Source organism: Acipenser ruthenus, chromosome 29 (assembly GCF_902713425.1).
Source record: "Acipenser ruthenus chromosome 29, fAciRut3.2 maternal haplotype, whole genome shotgun sequence".
NCBI classification, from domain to species: domain Eukaryota; kingdom Metazoa; phylum Chordata; class Actinopteri; order Acipenseriformes; family Acipenseridae; genus Acipenser; species Acipenser ruthenus.
Window position 1 is genome coordinate 7078032 of NC_081217.1, and position 26409 is coordinate 7104440.

Genomic DNA, 26409 nt, shown 5'->3' on the forward strand with positions numbered 1-26409 from the left:
CCAGTTGGACTCTTCCATGATCTATAAAAGCACCTCCAACAGCAGTAACCAATTGAGCTGGTATGCCCAATGGAATGGAGACTGTTTTTTTTAAGATCTGTTTTATAGTCATATCTCCCCTTTCCTTCCCCTTTGGCTGATAAAAGACAAAAGCTGTTACGTTAATACCTTACACCAGCCAAGCATTACAATGTGAAATCTTGATTTGCCATCTCTGAATCTCGTTAGGGCCCCTCAGGAGGATTTTACACAAGGACTTCTTGGCCTTCCTTTCGAAGTGAGGTTACTTTTGCAAAGCTTTGATGAGCAGACTTGAGTCCTTTGAAAATCCACAGATTCAATTAATTTTGTTTTTCTTCCCATATCTGTTTCCTTTTCAGCAACCTGGACACAGAGAAGCTGTGTGGTAAGTGTGCACTATTTTTCTTTGTGATGCTTTCTGTCTTCTTTTCGTTTCACTGATGTCACTGTAGAAGTGTGAAACTGCTCAATATAAAAGAGTTCACAAAAATAAAATCTGATTGAAAAACGTTCCTTGTTTAATCGCATTTTCTTTTTGTTCCTGCAAAGTTTATGCTCATTTGCATTTAAAAAAACAAACATACAAGCCCTGCTTAACCGAGTCACCCCAGCTGGCCCGTTTGTGACTGGGAGGCAGTCGACACAGTGGGGGAAACTGAGATTTTTGAACTCAGAGTTCCAGGAGGCTTTCTCAACACAGCATCATTAGCAATAATGTTTGTCTATTTGACTTTTGGGTTGTATTGATCAACGTATACCCCACTGAGATTTCTTGAGCATTTTATAGTTCCAGGGAGTCCTCTGGTATGGCATCAATGATTAATCCCAGGATAAACAAGGATAGTTGGCTGATCCAGGGCAATTCACCAGGGCTGTAAAATTCTCTGAAAAAATCTATGTGGGGCTTATTCGGACAGTGCATAGATTGATCAAATCAACCCCTTAGTTTCTTGTAAGTCTTGCCTTAGAATGTCCTATATGAGTGTTTTTAAGCTGTGTCTGATTAATAAAAAGCAACTTTTATGCATAACTTAAACCCATTTCTATTTAGTTCTCAAAAAACTGTTATTTTTTTCTACATGTCTACACAAGCCAATTAATTAGTACCACCTGCAGTCAATTAGTCCACTTGTACTACTCCAAGCCAATTAGCACTGATTTATGTGCAATCAATTTCTAACTGTAAATGAGCCTGAGCCTCAGAAGTAATTAATCCGAAACACACCTTTTCTTTTCAGTCTCAGCACTGAATGAGTCATTTCTTTGAATGAAATATAGATAAATGTACCCCAGTAGCCTGATGACTCAGTAGGTCAACGGAACACTTACTTCAGGGGAATACTGTGTAAGGAACAAACTAGTAAAGCTACAAAGCTGCTGCAAAAGTGTAGTTAAGCTAATCATGGACAAGGGTTAGTAACATTATTATTATTATTATTTCTTTCTTAGCAGACGCCCTTATCCAGGGCGACTTACAATCGCAAGCAAATACAAATACATTCAAGTGTTACAATATAAGTCATACAATAAGAACAAGAAATACAATAATTCTCAAGTGTGACAAACCACAATTCAACATGAGTTACTGTACTACTTGGTACTGCTAAATGACCACTTTACCACAAAATTAAATTACAAATGTTTTACACTGAAAGAAATATACTTTTATACAAATGTTTATCATTCGTTTTTCTTAGTTTGTTTTGGTATTTCTAAATGTACCACTATTGAGTGTTTTATGGATGCCAGTAGTGACTGTCACAGATTGTCAGGTGGCTGTCTAACCGTGTTAGACCAAGCAGGAAACGTATGTATTAAGATAAGTGGCAGGCCTACACCTGCAACAGTTTCTAAAGATTGCATTACTGTAGGCAGTCAACCAAAACAAGGATTTGTTGTGGAAGTCACACACTGGTATTCAGCTTTAGTGCAAATTTGTCAAGTGGTTGTGTCACACGACTGGCTGAGTGGTGCCGTCAGATCCAGGAAATGAATAACACACAGACAGATGAAATGAAATGATGAAGGCGTTTACTTGCGCCGGTTTATTGTAAAATAAAAGGTTTTAACAAAACAAGACAGGACACGGCACTTTACGCCAAAATAAACAGACAAACAAAACGGACAGACACTAACAAACAGGGACGAACAAACACGGTGAGAAACACTTATTATTATTATTATTATTATTATTATTATTATTATTCTTGTTATTATTATTCTCATTACCTCCTCTCTCTCCCGTTCTTTCGCCCTGAACACCCAACCCCGAGTGAGTGCTACGTGTCTCTATATATACTGTTGTGCTGGGATTCAATTACTAATTAATTATTCACTTGAATCCCAGCACGTGAATTCATTACGTGCAACCCCGTGCTCACATATTATTACATACTTTAAATGCACGTGAAGTGATAGTGCAATCCCGTGCCTAAATACAATTATACATTTTAAATCACACGTGAAACACAGACCCGTTTATATCCCGTGTACCAATGCCTATACACCAACATTAACACAGCACACGCAACATACAACACAGAAATGCACACAGGGGCGGAGCACATTGCCACAGGTTGTCAGCCTTACACTCCGGAGATGGTGCTGTGCCTTGACTATCCAGGCTGATTATCCAGGCAGGATCACCCCTTGCTGAGGCTGCTTGATTTCCTCCTGGGTTTACTCTGCTCTTGACACTTTAAGCTACTTTATGCTTCTCTTTGCACCAGGATGGCTGCAATCTCTAAGCTAATCCCTTTTCAACCTATGTGGTGCTAACAGAGTCCATATTTCCTTTTTATACATTTCTATTTGATGTATTGGAATGTATGTCTGTCCGGCATGTATACATTCATGGCTCCTTTTTATTTCAATACAGATAAATGTTTGTATAATATATTAGTAACATTGATCTTTTTATGACATTTCCCTCAAGTGTAAACAGTGGGCAAGTAACACTAGACTAGCTGGTTAAGAATATGTATATATATTGCTCTTCATTTACCTGTACAAAGCAGTCCTTGTACCTTGGAGCCACTTATAAATGGCCGTGGCAAAATGCAATTTCACCAGCACATTCATTCTTGGTACAAATAGAGTACAATTTATTTCAGTGTGGGTAAACAGCAAAACCAAATTAAGAAACATAACACGCAGCTACAAGCTCAGAGCTGCTCAGGTCCAGGGCTTTGTGTCAGAGAAAACCATCATTCCCAATGTCAGTCTTATTCCCCAGTGTGTAGCCTACAGAACATTTCCCTGTGGATATTAAACCTCACGTAGCTGAAAAGTTCCTGAAGTGAAGAACCCTTTTGCTGCTGGGTCTTCTTGTTTAACCAGCTGCTGGTTTTACAGAGCTGTTATTTGCAGGCTTTCATTTTGTATACATGACAATCAAGCCAATCGAAAGAAGTTGAGCACGCTGCTTCTATTTCAGATTACTTCTCTGAACACCTCGGCGAGTACCTCGATGTTCTCTCCGCTTTGGAGAAGTTGAATATCGCAATCCTAAAAGCTCTGGACAAAACCAAAGAGGTAAGTGGAAGCTGGGTTTATTTAATTTCAGAGCAGAGTTTTAACAGTCTTGTGAATGCTACTTTTCGGCTTGCTTATGAATGGTACTCAAGGTGGCACACAATGGAGTGTATTCCACTGATCTAAACGATGGTGGATATAGTTCCTTTAAATCACTAAAAAGACCCTCACTGACGTTTAGAGTATTTTTACAGACTGAAATTCACTAAAGAGACTTGCATGCATGTTTGATATTAATAACCATGGTACACATTGATGGTATTAAGTCCCACCACGGTTTAGATACATTGAATAGATCCCAATAAGTACAAGGATCAATTGAAAAAATCAATTTACTTTATTATGACATTATTATGACATTTTAAATGGAATATTTCTTTCAGCAAGTATAGATATTCAGTGAACCTTTGGGTCAGATCAGCAGTAACACTAGCTGAGCCGATGTCGAATGTTTTAGTGCCAATGCCAAACCTCCCAAGTAATGAAATATAAAGTACAGTGTACAATGTGCTTATTGCTACATGAGGCACTTTGCTCTTAAATTGAATGTTATAATAATGTTAGCATCCTTGTTTTGTATTCATTTCTAGTGCTATCTCTGACAGATTGGATGGCGATTAGTGGACCATATCGTTTCTCTGTCTGCATCAGATTTGAATAAAAAAAAACACACCTAGTGCTATTTATGAAGTTGGTAAGCTCTACAAAGCACCTTTGTAGAGCTACTATTGTAACACTAAGTGGATTGCATCAGGAAACTGTCAAGGAAAATAAATCTGAAAAGGAAAGCGCAAAGGCATGGCCATTGAGAAAAGGAGCGGCTTGTTTTATCCACATTGACATCGTAGCTTTGACGCAGAGTCTCATGCATGAAGTGGAGTGAAGCTAGGAAGCACGCATTTTGATTTTGACACTTCATGCTTTTATAAGAATTCAACAGCTGTAGCCCCTGTAGTTTTATAAGAGGAGCTTTAGTATTAAATTGCCTTTATGTCTGATTCCATACTTCTCCTGTACAGATCTCTTTTTGTCTCTTTTTTTGAAACTATTCATCCTAGGTCTTACATCTGTTCTGCGTGCCAAAGGTGTCAGAGATTTGAAATGACTTTTGAAGCATACTGTGAAATTGTTCCTTCATAGCTTATAAACCCTCCAAAGCTTCTCATTGTAAAGTGTGTAGGAGCCAGTGTTGATATCGATGAGGAGAGGTGTAAGTAACAATAGCTGTGAAAATGTGGTGATGTGCCGTGCATCACTCTCTAAGCGAGGGTGTTAACCACTGTACAAAACAGCCAGGTTTGATAGCAGGTGTAGCTCTAGAGCTTGTCTCCTCATCTCACCTGCAGGAGACTGAATGCTTAAAAGCAGTGTGTCTCATAAACATCTACAACTGCAATAATGGCTTCCACATTTAGACAGTGCCCTTTGTATTCCTCAATTGATAGAGCCACATGTGTAATAGACATTTGAACAAACAGTTTTTCTTCAAATAGAGGCATGGCTTTCCTGGAGAAGCAGGTTGGATTGAAAGGTTTGTAGGTTCTTGTCATACTCTCAGCTCAGTAGAAAATCATAATTGGTGCTACAATATTTGCTTGTTATTTTGTTAAATAAAACATGCAGTTTTTATTTTATGGTGGGGTGCTTTTTGATAAGGATGTACAGTTGGGAACCAGTGGTGTATTGTACTACTGTACAAGAGTGAAAAAGATCTCCTAAGAATAAAGAACTGCTTACATCATGGTACAGTCGGTGCCAACTCTGTTAGACGGTTCTTCCCAATGCTATTTATGCAGCTTAATTGGGATGTTACTGTGTTTAATTGTGATACAGTATTTTCAAATGATGAACGGAGATTGCTTTTCAGAGCAAGACAGGTTTGTGTTGCGCAGTGCAGCGAGTACGCAAGTACGTGATTACGTGATTATGCTATGACTTTGCGTAAATTCTGTAAACTACGTTGAACTCTTGAAGGAGCTGCTGGAGTCTCCTGTGTTTTCACAGGCTGCTGTTGCAAACAAAGTTGGTGTGTCAACATCGCAGCCTTGTGATAAGATGTGATTTAATTATTTTTCATTTCATGTAGAAATAAAAAAACAGCAATTTATTTTGTTAAGAATAAAAAAAAATGACATGTATTTTTAATTATGTATTTAACATTTAATCATAATGTGATGTGATTTCATTATTTTTCTTCTCATTTAGAAACAAAAAAATGTGTCTAAGGTTTTCTCAAATGCCTCTCGTTTAATTGGGACAGCCACTTATTCTGGATATTTTTACTTCTCCTGAGGCGTTCGGATATTCATAGGCTGTTTCTACTTTGTAGTTATCAACCAAGCGTTAATTAGAAACCACTTCCCTCACCTTTGAGTTCCCTCCAAGCAGATCTCAAATCCTAGCTGGCTTTGCAACACTGTAACAGTGTGTCATGTAGTCCTGTCACAGAGATCTTAATATAATAGGAACTATCTTTAAGAGTAAGTAACTTCAAATGTCATTTGAATTTTACATTATTATATCTGATGCTGTTTGCAGTCCTTATGAGTGGCTCTCCTTGATGTTGCTCCTGGTCATTTTTCCCTAAATCTACCTTTACCTGGCTTGCTTTTGAGCTTGCCTGTAGAATCCTAAGTGCCAGGACTGAACAGCCTTCCCAATTCCATTCACATCATGTGACAATATGACCTTTCAAAACTGCGAGCCTCACCTGCTCTCATAGTATCGATGGCAATAGATGTTAGGTATGGAGGATTTATTGGAATTATTTTTGTTACTTATTTGTACAGTGCTTCTTTAAAGGTACACTTGCAGATTTATCAGAATACTTTCAATGAAGCTATAGTTAAACTTATCGCTCTTGACATGTATTTTAAGATTACCAAAGCCACCCTGGAAAAAAGAAGTGGCGCAGTGCAAGAAGCATGTGCTTTCGAAAAGTGATGCATTTACTTGAACCTAAAAGCTTTTACTCCTCTCGTCCAAAAACCTTTAGTACTGGCCACATCCATGAGAGGCTGTTTGAGGACAGGATTTAAGAGGCCATTAGCGATTTCCTCTGTATTCAATGTTTAATGTCTAGGAGGCAGAATAAGAAGACGTTCCCAAAACTAATACACAGTGCCATTCATTTTTAAAATGTGCGTCTGAAAGGCTGGGCCCAGGAATAACATATCCCATGATAATACTCTCTTATGAAAACTCTTATGAAAATGTTGTGAAACGTGTTCATTCCTGCTTCTTGAGGACAGTGTACAAAGGAGGGTGCTTGGTGTTGTTTTTTCACCAGTAAGTAAGATTTTTTTTTTTTTTTTGTACTGAATTTCAAATAGATGCAGGGAAAGAAAAACAAGCAAATTGTCTTGAAAAATGTTATTTTCTGTAGCACTGATTCTCATTCAAAAGAATTTGAGATGGACTAGCATTGCAAAGCCTGTCTGGTTTTCTTTTACTTCAGTTTCTCCAGATTGAAAAAAGATTGAACATGCCAAATAAATAAATACATAAATAATCAAACGCACCAGCTTGCAGAAGTCTGTTTGAAAAGACTGGTGTGTATTTCTTGCAGCTTCAGCTGTTAAGGCACTTAAACCTGTCCAAGATTTTCCACTTTTACTTTTAGAATGAATAGAAGGCATTAACCAAAACCTTGGGTTAAGATGACAAACATTTGAACAATCACGCTTTCATGCTTTTACACCTTTAGTGACATGCAAGAAAAAAATAGCCGTATTAAATTGGGAAGCAACCAAAAATAGTACTTGTTCAACCATCTGTAGTTAATATGAGGAAAGAGCAGCAGTGTTCTAAGAGTGTTCTTGTTAATGGTCGTGCCACAGTTGAGAACAGAAAGAATGCTGGCAAACATTCAAGGTGTGACTGGAGAGAGAGAGAGAGAGAGAGAGAGAGAGAGAGAGAGAGAGAGAGAGAGAGAGAGAGAGAGAGAGAGAGAGAGAGAGAGAGAGAGAGAGAGAGAGAGAGAGAGAGAGAGAGAGAGAGAGAGAGAGAGAGAGAGAGAGAGAGAGAGAGGTAATTGAGTTTGGTACAGAGGCAGCTGTAAATGTTGGAGTTTCGTATTAACATCTGCTATCAGCATGTATTTCAGTATGACCGTGCTCCGGATTATAGGTCAGTGTACTGTGATTTCATTAAATAAAATCATCAGACTAGCAGGAACCTCATGTTTGCAGTTAACCTCATTACCTCAATAGGAATGCTTGTGATACTGAAATCTGGTGCCTTTAATGCAGTACCACCATCAATCTGTACAGAACTTGCATTACATTAGCAGGGTTAGGAGGAACAGTAAAAATGCAACAACACCAATAAGTGTGCTGTTGTTTTTTTCTGGTTCCACTAAAATAAATTAAAAAAGTCATTTGCATTGCTATTTTATATCATTATATTTGATGCTTATTGCAATCTTTGTCAGTGGCTCTGGTTTATGTTATTAATTGTTTTTCTCTAAATCTGCCTTTACCTGGCTAGCTTTGAGCTTGTCTTGACTGTGCTAAGAATCTTTTAGCATTCCAGGAGTGTAAAGTCAGGGGACATAGCTAAAGAGTGTTAGCCGCAGACTGATTGAAAACAGAGGGAAACATTAGAAAATGGCTGGCAGTAGTATATGTTTAAAACACGCTTGACTAAGTTTTGTAAGAGAAAGCAGCAGAGCACCGAGCTGCAGACTTTAACTACCCTTGTTGCACATTCATTGGTCTATAGCTGCTGTTTAGATGTTTTTCAACAGACTGTATGCTAAAGAGCTAAGCTGGCTAACAGTCAGTGTTATGTCCTTTTAGTGTCTGTTTCTGATGTCAGTCAATTGATGTCCAGTCTTCTAAGTGAGCCCAATTTCTGTAAACTTTTTTAAAACTTTTTTTAACGTTTTAATTCAAGGGATGGAGAAAATATTGGGCTTGTCTTTAAACAATGACAAACCTTTAAGAGAAATACAAGTGTATATTAACCATAGCAAAAGTTAATTGAGATTGTGTATTCCGTCTATAATTCAGCTGCCTTGCACTATAATTACATTGCCACTGTACATTGCCACAGTAAGTCACTATAATTATAACCACCATGTTGTAATGGCAATTAACACCACTTTGTACTTGCATTTTAGCTGCAGCTGTTGTCTTACTGCAGTCTTAACTGTACACCTCAAATGAATGCACTTTTAATGCAGTTGAACTGTTTCAAAAGCTATACTAGAGACACTGTGTCATGTAGTAATTATATACAGTTATCTATTCAAGCTGCAGCAATTCCAGCAGTGCTGGAATTTCTCGTAGCTGCAAACTCCACAGCCTTGTTTTCGCCCCCCAGGTTATAGCCCAGTCAATTAAGGATTCATACTGCTCTTCCAAATTGAGTAGTTTTCTCTCAATCGAAATAAACCCACGCAAGTAAGTCCCAGTTTGTGCTCATGCTGGCTAATTAGTACAAATGACAACAAAAAAAAAGCGGGTATGAGAACAACAAAGTAATGAAAAGAAAAATGTGTCCCAGAAACACACACCATTTGGGATGGTAAGCCTTTGAGGCTTTCTCTCTGTGTCCTATATTAATGTTTTAATAAACTGCAACGTGTTCTAAAGCACTATGCCGGCTTAATCCAGGAGGTTAGAGCACTGAACATTTCACAAACGTTTAGAGAAGAGTTTCACAAACGTTTAGAGAAGAGTTTGATGTGGTTTGATGCAGGTTTTTTTTTATTTCGTGCAGTGGGATGGGGTTAAGATGGTGTCATCAAGAATAGGCTGTTATTGAATTTGGTTCAGTTTTATTTAAATGAAATGATAAAAAGTGCAATGATAATTTTGCCAAACCTGTTCTAATTCAAATATTTTGTATTTCCGGACCACTTTCTATTGCAGTTGATACTGTCCCACGACGGGACTCATCAATTGAGGGGCTTAAAGTGCTTACGCATACTTTTATGCAGGTATATCATTTTCTAGGATGCACTGAATAAACTGGTATTCCAGATTTAGCAATAACAGGCGCACAGAACCCACCACACTGAACTCTGTAAACTCCTGTAGTTCTTCTCAACGTCAACTTGAATAATCTCAGAATCACAAAGCTGAGATTTAGCACTTCCTTCCATGGCCCCCTTACCTTGTTAATTGTGATCTCTCCCCTCCCCGCAGGAATATCAGAGCTCCTCTCAGCTGAGCCAGTTTGTGACACGGTTTCTTCTGCGGGAGACGTCCAGCCAGTTACAGTCCCTGCAGGGCTCACTAGAGTGCGCTATGGAGGCGGTGGAGGAGCAGAGTTGCAAAGGAAGGTGAGCTGGCTCTGCTGCTGGGGCACTAAAGCATAGTTAAACTATATTCAGGTTCCACAGTAAAAGGAATGCACAGGTTCTTACACTGCTCAGAAGGAGTTTAAGCCTTGTAATTACAATAGCATACAATAACATATACTTGATGGCTTCAGTTATGCACCTAATGTGTTTTGATAAGTTTCTTTTTTTCTCTCAGGTATATAGTACACGAGTAACTTCCGATGACACCTAGGTATTAGAATCCATGAGAATGAACCACATGTTATTCATTCTCGGGTAACCCCTACTGTACTTTGAGCAGTTACTTGTGTTGCTTGCAGGATGGACATGAAGAAGCCTGAGGCTCTCTCTGTGCAGCGGACTGGACGGCGATGTGGCCGAAGGACCCAGAAGAACATGTGCCTGTCCCCTACAGACCCCTACTCAGGCATGCTCACCTCAGGTACCCCACAGTGTAGAGTCCCCGAGGCCAGAGCAGCACGCTAATGTTCCCTGAGCTTCAATGATCATGCCTGGTCAGACTGGGAAAATGTAAAGACCAGGGAATGCACAAAAATATATTATGAACACATGAAAAGTCACAGAGAAGGATAAGTAATTGTAATTATTTTGGATTCAGCCCTGTATGTGGACAGGTCAAGCATCAAATGGGTGATGGGTAAGAGGTTTTTAATTTTGTGGTGTGCAGCTAGCAAAGGACAAGCTGGCATGGCTGAAAATCCCTCATCTTCTTCTTTCTTCTAGCTTCTGTTTTTTTTAAAGCTGGGTTTCAACACTTTGCTTGCAATTTCCTTTAATGTTTTTTGTAAGGCTGAAGACATTTCAGATCAGAGGATTAGCAGTACTTAGAAAGCAGTACTTAAAAAGTTCTTCACTAAAAGCGGGGAAACAATATTCAATTATTTTTATTAACCTACTTTTCAGCACTAGTGTTTGATTGGCTGCAAGTTTCTATGGAAATAGACTGTTTTGGTTCATCATGAAAAACGGAATGATCCAGGTCATGTTAGAAGAAGGATCTCCATCACTTAACTTTCCAGAAGCTGCTTTTTGTATCAAAGGGGAATCATAAAGCAGCTGGTTCAGGGGCAGTATTGCATTGCTGTAGAGGGAGTCCAGAACTAATCTGGGGAGGCATTTCTAAAGGAATTTTGCCCTTGAGACCATAGGTAACTGAATATTACATTTAATGCAATTTTCTTTCTACATATGAAAGTGGTTATTGTGGTTTCTATGATATATTTTTATTTATTGGTTAGATACCAGTTTTTCACAGGGATGTTGTGTTTTTTACAGGGATTTGTGTTGAGCCAGACAACCACTGGGCGTCACAGATCTCCAGACTCCAGCAGCTCATTGACAAGCTGGAGTGTAAGGTAGGAGGACAGACCATCTGTTTATGGGAGAGGACTGTCAGAGCACTGATACTGCAGTGAATTAGAAATGATCAAACACACACACAGCTACCATTGCACTGCTGTGCTATGTATGCATCTAAGTGATAGTTATGCTACAGTGTGTTTGCTTTGAAGCACTTTATGTTAAAGGGTTGGTGAACACTGCACGACTCTCTGTCATCACTTACTGGTACTTTAATTTTGTCAAGCAGCCTTCTGTGTAGTAAGCGTCTGTATCAACCACGTTTTAACAAAAGTAATGAGTGAGACTTTTAGAAGATGTTTTTAAAATGCAGGACCACTGATAGACAGCCCTAGCAACACTTTCCTATTGACCACTTTCCTATTTTCTTTCTTCAGAGCCCCAAGCTGGAGCCCCTCAAAGAGGACACCATTGCTGGCCCTTACAAAGCTGTGAGTTGTAATGGTGCTTCTGTCTGTAGAATACACAATCACTGGCCCTTACAAAGCTGTGAGATGTAATGGTGCTTCTGTCTGTAGAATACACCATCACTGGCCCTTACAAAGCTGTGAGATGTAATGGTGCTTCTGTCTGTAGAATACACCATCACTGGCCCTTACAAAGCTGTGAGATGTAATGGTGCTTCTGTCTGTAGAATACACCATCACTGGCCCTTACAAAGCTGTGAGTTGTAATGGTGCTTCTGTCTGTAGAATACACCATCACTGGCCCTTACAAAGCTGTGAGATGTAATGGTGCTTCTGTCTGTAGAATACACCATCACTGGCCCTTACAAAGCTGTGAGATGTAATGGTGCTTCTGTCTGTAGAATACACCATCACTGGCCCTTACAAAGCTGTGAGATGTAATGGTGCTTCTGTCTGTAGAATACACCATCACTGGCCCTTACAAAGCTGTGAGTTGTAATGGTGCTTCTGTCTGTCTGCTCCCCTTGCAGAACATCCTGTTGGTGCAGAGACAGATGCCTGTAATGGAGGAGATGCTGGAAGAGTTCCGTCAGGCTCTCAAGTGCTACACTGACAACACAGCCAGCCAGAGCTGCAGCTTGCAGTGAGTCTTTTAAAATAGTCAGAGACTAAGATATTCATGGGTCTGGAGGTTACTGTTGTCTGCCACGTTGGCGTATATTGCTGTCTGGCATTATATTATAATGCAACGACTATTAATGCTACTGAAAATATTATTGTTCTTGAAGACGGCTGCTCATTTCTAACCTGTTTACCCATTCCAGTGTGTAATAAACCTTCCAGAGAATAGCCTAACCTCATTTCTTCTTTCCCTATCCAGTGTTTCAGTGCAGAAGCTCCCTGAAGAATCCTGCTTCATAATGTATGAATTCTGGCAAGACAGAAACTCGTGGACAAGGTGAGATCACGCTGTTTAAACACACAGCTTATGTGCTTCAGTTTGGTGGATCTGTGTTGGCTGCTGGAAACTCATTGTGAAGCATCCTTCTCAAGCAGATGCTTATATTTCCATTGTATCCCTTGTTATGCTCCGATCAGTCAAAGAGAGTGGGCTGTCATATTGCACTACTGTAAGAGTGCCTTCTGTAGGGAGTATATACATGAAGAGTGTATTGATTTGAATCCCACATAACAAACCTGGGGTATTCAGAAGTAGTAAAGAAGGTAGTAACAAAGTCAGGTAGACAAATGGTTTGGTCAGTGTGTTCTTTAGTGCCAGAAGACCCTAGCCAAAACATTTGTCTCCAATTGTTTCTTAATTTAACTTAAGAATTTTGATTGAATTTTAAAAAAACTCTTTAAAAAATAATAATAAGATTGGCCATGTTTTGATGCACTATGACAAAATGATGCTGATTCTGATAGGCTGCCTTGGCATCAAAGAGAGGCCCGGGGTGTTCACGATAGTATTGGACAAGCCCTCATATGGGTAAATGAATAACTAGGCTTTTGTGTGATTCATTAGATTTGAATAACTCTGTGATTTCTCATGTAATTACAGTGTAACTGCTCTTTAGCTCTTTGTGTTATTAGAATGTAATTACTGAATAAAACATGTGTGTAATTACACAAGCGATTGACTATCTACAGTGAAATAGTGGAATTAATAGCTTTGCGGCTGACCTACCACATTCATAATAAGGATTGATGATAGCAAACTGAAGCTGTGGCTCTGACTGTGCTGATCCACCTATTTGCTGTGCTTCTTATCCAGCTATCTCCAGTCTAATGCTAGTAAGATGTTCCAGCGCAGTGTCATTGACTTCCTGGAGAGCCCCGAGCTTGTCACCACCATGCTGCTTCCAGGTGAGTTTCTGAATCACAAGACGATGGGTTGTATAGATGAGATGTATCCAATTTGAGCAACAGGTTCAAAGAAACAACAACGTACACCCACACAAGCCTGAACAACGTAGGCTATGAGAAGCAGTGCTAAAAACTATGGCTTTATAAAACATTTTCTTACATCTTAAAACAAAATCATTTTTTTGCAGGAATTCAGCTTTTAGGAGTCTTTTCAGAAGCAGACCCAGAGGTTGAAAAATGATTTTTTTTTTTTTGTTGGTTTAATTAGAAAGCATGGTAAAAGAATGATAGAGCACACACATAATAGGCAAAACATGTATTCAGTGTTGGAGCTGTACAGGAAAAAAATAAAGAAAAAAACTGGAGCTTGAGATGCAGGATGAGACACAAAGCCTATATATCAGAGAGAGACACACAAAAGGATTTTGACTTTAATAATCTCTCGCTTCCATTTCAGCCTCCTGGTGGATTATGAACAACAACTGACAGTGCTGTCTGTACCCACACTGCTCCTGAAAATGAAATTCCAGTCTGAAATCCCAGTTTTGAAATGATTAAAAGACTAACACATGTGCAGCCCCCCTAGAACCCGCGATGGCAACTATACTTCTAATGACAGGCCTGCTAGTCTTTTCTATGTAAAATCTGGAAGTAAAGAAAAAAAAAACTTTGACTTTGGCTTTGCAGCAATCAAATTCTAAAATTAGCGCTGGACTTTTCCCCCAAGGATAAGACTGGAAACGTTGGCATTATGATAGATAAAAACAGGCTTATCAGTGATATCTGTAACCTGCAGGGAAAAAAAAGGTTACCTAACAGGGTTTCTGAACCAGCTTATATTTAGTTTAAATATATTTTCTCAAAAAATATGCAACAGTACCCTTAGCATATCCATTGGAAAAGCATAGGAAAACAGCAAAATTACCTTGCAAATTTACCATGGTAAAATTTTAGAAGGGTAGTAGCTTCCACATGATCTACTGCTCAAAATACAGCCATGGGTGAATACTAAAATTTGAGCAGGCTTTCTCTAATTGCATTAAATGTATAATCAGCATTATAAAAAAAGCCTGAATATCTCAGAATGTTTTGTGAGAGTCCGACCCCTTAAAGTTAGCAAATGCTTTGACTTACTGAATAAGAAGCAGGGAGGTAAGGGAGGTAGGGGTCTAATATGTGCTTTTCATGGGTTTCCGCAATAGAGTATTTAACTCCTGCGCTACGTGTGTTAACTTCTGGCTGTCAGATGTTTACCACTGTTTTTTTTTGTTTGTTAATGTTGAAAGAAAGCATTATTTGTTAATCCTGATGTATTTCATGTTTATTTTGTAACAGTGGAAAGTGTTTGCTTAGTATAGTTTAGATTCTTGAATGATAATTTTTTGGTCATTTTCTATTAGAATCCTCCTATATTTAAAGTGGTTTTGAAAATCATTTACTTTATCTTCAGTATTGCTATAAAAAGCTTTCAAAGCCACCATAGAAGCCCTTTGATGACATTAGTACACCAACATCATTTTTCACAGAATTTCTTTCTTTTCATTAAAAAAATGGCTAATTCTGCACAATTCTACCAACAGTTAAAACAGTTTGCTATCTTCTTTGAATCCGGCAAAAACTGTCACAAAAGAAAGATCTGTGGATCAAGTTTTGGATACAGATCAAAATGTATGTCTATTTCAGAACGCAAGGCTGTAGAAACTGATTTACAAAGTGACTGTCTTTAGTGCATTGCAAGTAAATTACACTGAAGTTATATAAATAGCGTGCATGTACTCTACTGGCATGTTAGGCATGGCTAGTGGATTGAAGGTCGAGGCTGTAAGGTCTTGTAGATTTCGTTTTTATTGTATGAATTCAAAAGGAGCATGCTGAAGCAGGGTATATATTAGGCACATGCAATTCTTGGACTGTGCCATTTATGTTCAAAGTGGGGGTGGGGACAATAATATATGGTTAGATTTTAAATAGCGCTGTTTCTGCCCTATTTTAAACCAAGTACGTTCAAAAGTAAAGGCATGTGCAGTGCAGTGTAAAACCATCAAGAAACAACTCAGTTGCGAGAAAGAGCTGTTCATTTACTGTGTTGAGTAATCTCTTGCAAGTTTTATACCGTTACCATTGTTTTACTCCCCTCTAAAATGGTGTCTTTTCTTTTCCATTCAGATTTCAGCAGCTGCATTCTCATTGCTATTCTAGTTATAAAGGTTTGAAATTGTAAAGCTCAAAACTGAACTGGCTCGCTATATTCTCTTGACAAATTGTGTTTGTTTGCTGTACAGTATCTCTTAATAATGTAAAAAACGCCTATTTCAGCTTTCTGGATTCAAGGTTTGGTTTGTGCTTATTAAAATTGGACTTGGTTTTATCCAAATGTTATTGAATTGTTTTTTATGGTTACAGAAAGATAAATTCAGAATCCACTGTTGAGTGCTGACCAGCAAGATTCAGGAACTGAAAAACAGAAGTGCGTGATTCTAACTGGATATCCATGTAGAATATAAAACCCAACACAGGTTTAGAGCAATGAGATCAATGTATTAGTTTGGACAACCATCACTTATAATCTAATCTGTTGCCATGTTCTTTGGAAAACTGCTAAACATAAAAGTATATCAAGCATAACATACGGGTAGTCGTACCAATCTTCTTACCACTTCCCAGCTTTCACCTAGGTAAGTACTTCAAGCTACTCGCTGGCTGTTTACTAAATTATTGGGTGAAGATAAACACAGGAACACTATCTCACTACACTCCCCAAGAGTTGTGTTATTGCTTTAAAAGAGGTTAGAAATCTGAATTTTTCAAGCCACAGTTTATTTTCATTGAAGTAAAAAATGCTGATAAACAAACTAATGAAAACAAATGGGGGATTTCCTTCCAAAAAGACAAACTCTTGCAGTGTGCTTTGATCAGCAGTAATACAGTATATCCTGCTCATATTGATTCTTTTTTTAATACAAACAACAGAGAGAATCCATCAAGCTGAGGGGTCCATCAAGATAACATTGTAACTTATCCCCAGAGGGGGAAAGAAAAGATCTATTTGACGAAAAACCTGGAACTGTATACAAACCTACTGTTTGATGCCTTCACCTGCCAACTTCCATTACTCTGTTGTTGTGTGTGAGCAAGTCTTATACATAGAGGTTCACATAACTGGTACGCATGCAAACCAATAAAGAGTTTGCATGTTACATTGGAACCCACTAAGGTTCCAATGTAACTACAGCCCTTCCCCTCATTGGCTGTTTCAAGTTTTTATTAAAAAATGAGGGTGATAGATGGAACCACTCCAGTTCATAAGATCAGTAGTTTTCTTTTAATGGGCACTTGAAACAACCAATGATAGCAGGGATCTATATTAAAATAGTGCTTTAAGATTAAATGAAAACAACAAACACGCTGGCCAAGGGATCAATTATGGCCTAAATTCAAACAAAATTTATGGCGCTGCCATATTGTAGCTATACTTTATAATTGCTAAAGCACAGCCATAATTCTGATTTCATCCAAGCCTTGGCGTCACAATCCTCCCCTTTTTTTAATGTGCTTTCCATAGATTACCTGCCCCCCAGATAGCTGCTAATAAACTGCAATGATGAGTGAATCACTACCTATCAGTGTGTTTAAAAGAACAAACTGTGAGATTAAACTATGAATTTAATCATGGGGTGTAATTGTATATAATTAAACCCAACAAGAAACAATAATAGTCTGAAGTGCCAATCAAGGGCTTCAGTACACTTTTAAAAATAACAAAAACAAACTCATAGAGACTGTGTGTGTGTAAGCATTAACTGGTGGGATTAATTAACACTGACATGCTGTGTGCTCGACTTCTAGCAAACGTTAGCAGAGTAATACCAGAAACGACATATACAATCCAGATAATAATGACAGCTTTTCCAATTATGCAGCTATAAATGTTGATGAGGGCGAATGCCAACCCTCTGCTGCTTCTCTTTCCATATTCATGCACTGAGCGGCTGTAGATATAATTGAGGCTATGAACAAAATAGGCCATAAGAATGAAAAGGACTGTTTGCTGGAACAGAGATGGGAAAACATGAATACTGAATAGACCTTTTTAATTAGCTTGGAGATACACAATGGGGGATTTATGTGTCCCCTGGTTCAGTTGAGGTGATTGTAATTGTGTAGTTCATCTCTGTTCTTTCTGTCAGTGCTGACCGTAGTCATTTAGATGTGAGAATGAATACAGAGTTAGCACCACCAACATAGACTGTGAGAAACTGAAGTGGCAAACTAGGTTAAACAATAATGCTCTGTAATTCAATTCTTAAATTTGTTTTTTTTGTTCACTGGGTAAGACCTTGTGCTTAGTGCCACCAGTAGGTCCAACATTGCATAAAAACCATAGGAAATACTATTAACTGAGGAAATTGTGTCAGAAACAAATGAAACAGTTGCTAGCAATGGTAAGACAATAGATTTGTAACAGTGCACTGTGGCCCTGAGACACTAGAACACTCCTTCTGGGGGCCGGTGACCCCGAGGGGTCCGCAAGATGATTTCAGGGGGGCCGCAGTACATACAGAAACACTCAAATTCCCAAATGGCATAGCAATGCTGCACAGGTCTGAGGAATCATGTTATTTACAGGAACACTACTGTTAGGTGCTCAGGGTTCAAATGTAACACTACCTTGAAGTCAACTCTATTGTACATTTATAATCTTCATTTTCAATGGCCACTCTGTACCATTATACAACAAAAGGGGGGAATTGTAAGGAGAACTAAATGCCAAGGCTCTGAGAAAGAGACAAGTTATCATGTAGGAATGCCCACGACAGCTAGTATAAAAGCCATTTTAAAAAACGTGTTTTTATTTGTTGTACTGGATTATTTTCAGCAGTGTCCAATTACGAGGAGAACCACTGAGGCATAATGAGCTTTCAAGTGGGAATCTGATTGGCAAACTAGAATTATGCTTATTTGTTTAAATGTACTGGCTCATTATCTTCTATTGTGATGCCAACACTCATTACCTGTGTTCTGTTTCTGTGTAATGGCAATTACAGTACTTACAGTGCAGATGTAATTGATGGTTAGAAGAGTCCTATTATAGCTTGCAGTTATTTGAAAATAACCATTATCATTTTACATGTTAAATGTAAAGATTATTATTCAGCAGGGTTTGCTGGGATTTTAAGCACTACCAATGAAAATATGTGTATTACTGTGAAAGAGGAGGGAAAATGACATTGAAGCCAATTATAGGTAGGGATTTTATAGCAAGACACTTCACCTGTTAAAATAAGTGTTCAGGTTTTTTTTTTTCTCATGTCAGAGTTAATAGGCTTCTACTGTGCATCAGCTTCTCACCTAGGTACCCCTGTCAAAACTAGTACTGCAGAACTAAGGCTTCAAGAGAATCAGCCTAATTTCAGCTAAATCCACTATAATGCCAATGTGCTAAAAGCACGTTCCAGGTACAATCAGTTACATTTGTTCCAGAAACAAAGCTTTAAATGACTGTCAATAGGAGGTAAGCGACTGAATAAAATGTTCATTTTATAACTACAAAGCCATCTCTGGTTATTCCAGCAAAGAACCGTTCAACCTGAAGTGTGAGTGAATATTTCATGACAAACTGCAGACTTCTGTCTCTGTTTTCAGTCAGTCTGTTTCCGTGACAATAAGAGTCACACCTCATTATCGCATTCTTATTTTGTTCTGTGTTCATGTGAACTTTGTCAAGCAGCTTTTCATTTATGACCATGTGCATTTACAAAGTCCATAGATTTGAATGTATGACGACGGTCCTTACAAAAAATGGCTGAAATATTTTTTTTCAACATAACAAGCTGCATATTTATATAGCTACAGCACAAACCCAACTGGGGCACAGCCATTCAACGGCTTTTTAAAAGGCTTGAGCGTCTCCATTCAGCTGTCTTGTTGTTACTCAAGGTTTATTTCTTCTTACAGAAAATCAATACTCGCTCTAACTGTTTATTAAAAATAATTTGAAAGTATTGCCTGTGACGGGGTCATAGTTTTTATTCACTGGCACAATAATACATTTTATATTGGCAGGCCTGTACTTGCATCTGTCACACTGACAGACGTTTTCCCAATATAATCTCATAGAGACGGCTAGTGCCGCAGCAATGGATTATGTACGGCAAAGAGCTTATCAAGAGAGAGGGTCATTAAACTGCATGGTGCTGCCTTTTACAGAAACCAATACCATTGGTATACCATTAGAAAGTATGCACAACATGTGTGTTCCCATGTTAACTGCCTTTAAGACTTTTTTATTGGCAGGTATTAAATACATCCATTCATTTGTGAAGGTTGCTTCAGAAGTTAATGCCTAAATCTTGAATGCATATTCCAAATAAACAAGGTTATACGGGATAATGCAGAGTCAAGTACTGATAACCTGTAACCGTTATTTCAAAACTTTCCCAAAGGCAATCTTCATGGTTTCTATTCTAAGAAACAGTCACCCTAAGCCATGCATTATGCTGTATACAATATATAATCCCAGGGTATTACACTGAAGAAACGTTGGCAGAACCATTAGCAGGCCACTTTCCAGCAGTAACAACAGAGGAATTTTGAGCAATTGCACAGCGGTCTTGATACAATATAGAACAGAACCATTGTAGCACCATTACAATCTCATTGATGATCACTTGGTAAGGGAAAGGGAATCACTCTCAATCCCCTAACTTGATGTTGAACATCATTAGACACACATATACCTACTATATCGTCTTGGGGCATAACACCACAGCTAGAAAAAAGTCAACAGGCCTCTACAGGAATTGAATTAGTCTGCTGCAATTAAAAAGTATTCTGAAACAGTGATGTACATACATTTCATTGAAATAACCACAGTTTGCATTTAGTACTGTAACAATATGCAATCGTGTTCATTTAAAGCCCATTAGGTTGCCATTAGCACCATGCTATTTCCAAGAATTGTTTGTCCATACGATCTTTCTGCATTAGCTTACTGCTGCACTTTACCAGGCTTTTAGGGGGTTGTGTATGTGATTAAATAAAAACAGGTTCCGTTTTATAAGAACTTTATGAAGAGGTTTGATGCCCTTAATCAAGCATGGATATGAAGTCTCAGATTTGCAGATATATTAATGTCAAAAGCATTACTGTGAGTCATAAAAATGTTTTTTTTTTCAATTAGAAAATGAGTTCTAAAATTGTCAATGCATAAAAAGCAAATCTTTTTATTGGACTGTATGAAATACAAACCACTCTTGTATCGTTTCCCATTGTCTGTGCTCATGCTTCGTTTGTCAGCTTCCATTTGGTGATTCATTTTGCCACGTAGTAGTGAACTTTTGAGACGTCTAGCTTTAGGAAAACACACGTTTGTTTTTATTGGTAATGGCCGGGTTCAATGTCCTATTTCATTTGACCATGTGACACCTCTGACATGGTCTAACGGTTTTGGTAAAATGGTTTCAGTTGGACTTTAATATCATGAATGGTTTCTGAAATGTGGCTTAGTTTAACAAAATCAAATACGCCCTTAGCTGTACACAGTGACTGACAAGCAAGCCCTGTACTGTGACCCACCTGCAAATGCCAAATATTAAACAACAAACTCTTATATACCTGTAATACAATGCAATACTACTGAATCCATGTGTAATACTATTTAATCCATATGTATACTATTTAATTACCTCTTTAATATCCTTTATCGTGTGCATTTTCATTCTCTATTGTAGTTTCTTTTGTAATCATTATTTGTAATATTTTATCACTTCCCCTTTATATCAGAGTAGCTAGCTCTGAATTTTGTGAAAATGAAGAAGGTTTTTATATCCTATATATTAGCTCCATACAACTACTGTATCAACGATGTACAATTTCTAGCTTTTGTTTCTCAGTGTTATGTTCCACTAAACGGGATGGTTTTAGACCAGGAAATGCACTTAGCTGAGATTCTACTGTACAGACATTAGTACTGGAACAGCTGCTGTCTATCACTGACTATTAAAAATTTAAATTTAAATGGGATTTTAAAATTCAGCAGTGAAACCTTTTAAAGGAGCGACAAATGTTTTAAAAATCAATTTCCTTCTTTTTAGCAACAGCAACATTATCGCCGAGTACTGTTTGAATGTCAGAAATAAATATTACAATTCCACGATTAGAAGATGACAGTATACGGTCCTGTGATGCATTCAGACCAGAATGCTGAATGCTGTATAAATGAGAAGGAGACTGAGCTCAGGTATAAGGGAAACAACAAGATTATTATTATTATTATTATTATTTATTTCTTAGCAGACGCCCTTATCCAGGGCGACTTACAATCGTAAGCAAATACATTTCAAGTGTTACAATACAAGTAATACAATAAGAGCAAGATTGACACACAAACGCAATTCAGTGATCTGTTACCCTTCTAAAGTGGGAATGAATGCTTCCTGCGCAGGTGTATAAATGATTTGCTAGTAAATGTCAGTGGGTAGACGTCTATAGAACAGTCAGTGGGTTGCCAAGAAGAGCTGCTCATTAATTGTGCTGAAAATGCCAAAGTAAAACACACCAGAGAGCTGTAACACATTGACAAGAGAAACATGCAGTATCAGCGTAAAGCACTGCAGAGATCACAGTTAACGCACTTTGAATAACATATGGGAAATGTTACCTTATTAAAAGGTCAAATAAAAAATGGTCAATTACTACTACTGGTACAGTACTGATTTAAGTACTGATTTAATGTATAAGAGACATTTTCTATTCTGAACTGCTTACCACTTTCTCCATACAACTGCACAACCTTTATATTTAGCATTTTCAATAATACCTCACCGAACATGACATGATGACCTGAAGTAAGGTCTGTGTCATGACAAGCACAGAGAAATACGAGGACTATGATTCCCTCTCAGGGTTAAGGTTATACTCTGACTGACATGGTGGAGGACAGGTGCGACATGTGAATTAAAATCCACCCTCCTTATAATGACGTCTTTCGAAGCCAGCCGTTTAATGTTTCTTAACAAAGCATGCATCCTAATGAAGGGGTCCATGGTAGCAGGTGAAGCAATCGCCAGCCAAGGTGATGCAGTCTTAAATCAGAGGCAGCGCATGATGACAGAGATTTATAATGAAAACCAGTGCACAGCAGCTAGCGGGGCGAACTGTTACACAGTTCAGATGCAAAACTGTGAACCAGTTCACTAGCCCTTATTGAAATACTATCTCATTGAGGCCCTTTCTGAATAAATGCGATTGCTTGCCAAATGTTACGTCAGCACAACCTGCTGTCTAACACATCTCTCACTAGTATGTAAGCAGTGGGCATCCAAGCTGTCTTGCATTATCTGAGTAGTACTATATGTACTGTCCTAGTACATAGGAGTAAGAGACTGCAGACAAATCCAGCAGGGGTGTGAAGTACAGCCTGTGTCATGAGGAATTCAGGATTTCTCTTCTTCACATCAAGTTCCTTATTTTAAAAACGGATATCTTGGTATACAATTTTTGTATACACCTGGGCTCTCCTAGTTTTGGTATTGGACACACCCAATCCAAACATAACTCCCCACGGCACAGGGTGCCAGTCATGAATTTCAGATCTGCAGAGTATACTATATTAGCTTGTATTCGATGCCTGTTTCTAGATTTCTATACTGTATTGTGGACTTTGATTGGCAGTAGAGTCCAGCACATTTGAAACTGTTACTTTGGAAAATGAATGAAGAAAAGTGTATGTGAAACAACGGTTAATGGATTGGTTAGCATGAGTGTAGCCACGAATCCTGTTTCCTTGTAAAAAAAAAAAAAAAAAAAAAAAAAAGCAGGTGCTGCATTAAATCAGTTTAGTGTAAAATGTAAAATACCTTTAGCATGCAGTGAAATGTAATATCCAATGTTCTTAACAACCCTACAGTGATGTAAATGGGGTCAGGTTAAAGGTAAAGGTTGTGTCTTATATATTTGTATATTGAAAATGAGAAGGTCAGGGGTTAGGTTGAACAAACCGGTTCCTTTTACTTCTCAAGACTAACTGACCAACTAATGACAATTTAGCAAAACTGAATAATTTTTACCCCAGTTAAATCTTTGAATCGAGAGTCAGTAATTACGTATGTGACACCATTCTGCAGAGCGCAGTCCCCATGCAGCACATTATGTCCATATATGGATTCTGCATTCCAGTGACTCTCCAGGATTGAAGACTGTTGCTAAAATTAATACAGACAATTTTATCGTCAGAGTCTTCAGCTCAGATTGAAGTGAATCAGTATTCATGATGCGCTGGGCAAGTAACAATCTGTTTTATATCAGTAAACATAATGTATTCAAAAAAACAGCTTGTGCATTTCATTGCACTGTTGCCTTTTACTGGTATTGCTTGTTAAGTGACAGTATGTGACAGCAAGGCCAGCACTAGGATCTTCCAGCTCAGGTTTGTTCCCAAATTAACACCTTTACAGTGAAATGAATTAATCAGGTGAAAGAAAAAGTGTGTGCAGCATATGGCAGGCTGTCCCTAATATAAGCTTGTATATACATTGTACACATCTATTTATTCCCATGAGAAAGGAACAAAAAAGACTTGGTTTTAGATAAAGATTCCAGCTAGTGCCTTCAGCAAAATGCACAGGGGGCTAAATGCAGAAAAAATAAAATAGGGCAGAAGTGAAAAAAGTCTTATTTTCAGGAAGATTTCTTTTTTTTTTTCTTTTTTTTTTTACTGCAGGACCAAAGTGGAAAATCTTTTGCAAATTTTGTCCATTAAATTGCAATAACAATATTCAAAATCTTGCATAATGGTGCCACCTATTGGAGACATAGGTCATTGCTGATCATATATTAATGTAACATCGATGATTTATAATACTCATCAGTGCGGCATGGTTGCTGATTACAGTAACCTGATGTAGTACTTGATCTGCTTAAAAAGTTAATGTAACACTCCAGCATGCGTGGTAAAGCCCATGACTTTGTTAAGTCAAACTGACAATAGTGTCTAGCACTTAAAGCTGCAGTATTCCACAACCATGTTCAGTTTTAAACCATGTCTGTTTATTACAGTCTTTTAAAATGTGCCGTCTGCTGACTATTAAAACAACGTTGAAAGTATGCAGCCCTATGTGACTTTGTGAGAAAATGAGTCATGCTCAGAATACTACTTGCAGCAGTAGGTGGTTATAAATGACATCTGTGCCAATCGTGCATGACTGACCAAAACCAACCCGAGAGACAAACACTATGTGTGATAATATATTGTGACCCATACATTATTCTATTTATATTCAGTGTCTGAAACATGAGGTGTGGTCACAGGAAAAAATAGGTAACAATTGAAGACAATATTCAACGTTGTTAGACTATGTTTTGATGGACCAACTTTAAATCTTCATTTTTCTTCTTTCTTATTTAGGTAGGTTGTTCCCTTTTTTTTAAAACTCTACAGGTGTCTCTTGTAAAATAGACCAAAAACACTATTTGGGAACCGAGTATAATACAAAGACTATGATTGAATATACAGTCATCAGACATACAGTATCTCTAATCCAAACACAGATAATGGCACGCACAACGCTGATCATGGAAATACCTAATTAAGACCACAAGGGGGTGCTGTGCCCATGCCAAAGCCTGTTTGCCCTTTCTCTTATTCTTTCTAAAGATTGTAATGTAGTATTGTGTTCCAAAACACTGTCTAATCACAGAGGATGCATATAAACACATTTTAGCAGCCTTTAAATAATGTGTGGGTCAAGAATCGGATAGGATCACAGAATGAAAAACTGCGTGGAAACGGCTCTAAACTATTTCGCTAGTTTATTTTTCACAATTTCCTTTTTTTTTGTTGATTTCCATTCTGCCGTTAATAACGTGTTTTTGGAACATGTTGTGATACACAGTGGAGAGCAGGTGCAGTATCCTTCAGGATGTAAAGACATTGGTTACTTTGTAATACCAGAATACTGGATGGAGGTAGCAATTACAAAAGGGTTTGAACATTAAAAACACAGTGTAAACCTCCAAAGATATTGAGAGTATTCAAGCATTGGTGGTTTTCCAGCCAATCAGGGTGCAGGAAGTGTAATACAGCAATAAGACCCCTCACTAGGTCCAAGGTCCTGTATAGGTGGCAATGAGAACCGTGTTGGGTTTGATCCAGTTTCTTATGTGTTGAAACCCCAGTAATACCTAACATATGACACACAACTAATCCTGTTATCAAACAAAAAAGAAATGGGATCAAAATGGTGTGATCACGAAACAGCAGCGAAAATTGTAACATGCATCATCTATCATTCATAGGGCCTGAATTATATTAAAGTTTATGTCACCCCCATAGTTCTACATTATAATAGCTATAATAGCTATAATAATCCAGCCCTAGTCTATAGAATGCTATAAAGCATTGTTGCAACAGAGGAGAATCTGTGAACACATTTTTTCTCTCTGATTACAGGAGGTTGATAAAGTTATAACTACACCTATTTCAAGGCACAGCTATGTGTTTGTATTCATTTTTGCACATTTATAAACAAACCAATTGAAGTGCAACAGACTATGAAATGCATATCCCAGTTAATAATACCTGACTGAAATTGCAACAAACGGGACAATGGCAGTCAGCCAAGTTCCCATCCTACACATTTCACAGATAGACTCAGTTTCAAATAGATTCAAATGGAGACTGCAGATGCAGAGGAGACATGGTAGAAGCCAAATGTCTTACATTCTGCACAATTATTAAGAACACCTGTACAATAGAGAGAGAAAGAGAGAGAGGGGGGGGGAGCGAGAGAAAGAAAGAGACAGAGAGAGAGGGGGTAGAGAGAGAGAGAGAGAGAGACAGACAGAGAGAGAAAAGGAAAAGTGTTTGAAAACAAACAGCGAAGGTTCTTATAGGATTTTGATGCCATGGTAACT

General features: G+C 38.1%; 1 protein-coding gene across 1 annotated transcript in view; it reads left to right on the forward strand.

Moving 5' to 3' along the window:
• LOC117428887 (N-terminal EF-hand calcium-binding protein 1-like) overlaps positions 1-15865 on the forward strand; it is a 36443-nt gene extending 20578 nt beyond the window's left edge. The window contains exons 4-13 of the mRNA XM_059004233.1: positions 381-406; positions 3458-3555; positions 9708-9844; positions 10165-10286; positions 11141-11220; positions 11602-11655; positions 12162-12274; positions 12512-12589; positions 13406-13497; positions 13955-15865. Of these exons, the coding sequence (XP_058860216.1) occupies positions 381-406; positions 3458-3555; positions 9708-9844; positions 10165-10286; positions 11141-11220; positions 11602-11655; positions 12162-12274; positions 12512-12589; positions 13406-13497; positions 13955-13983 (829 nt within the window). The 3' untranslated portion in view covers positions 13984-15865. The remainder of the gene's footprint in view (positions 1-380; positions 407-3457; positions 3556-9707; positions 9845-10164; positions 10287-11140; positions 11221-11601; positions 11656-12161; positions 12275-12511; positions 12590-13405; positions 13498-13954) is intronic.
• Positions 15866-26409: the final 10544 nt, after the last annotated feature.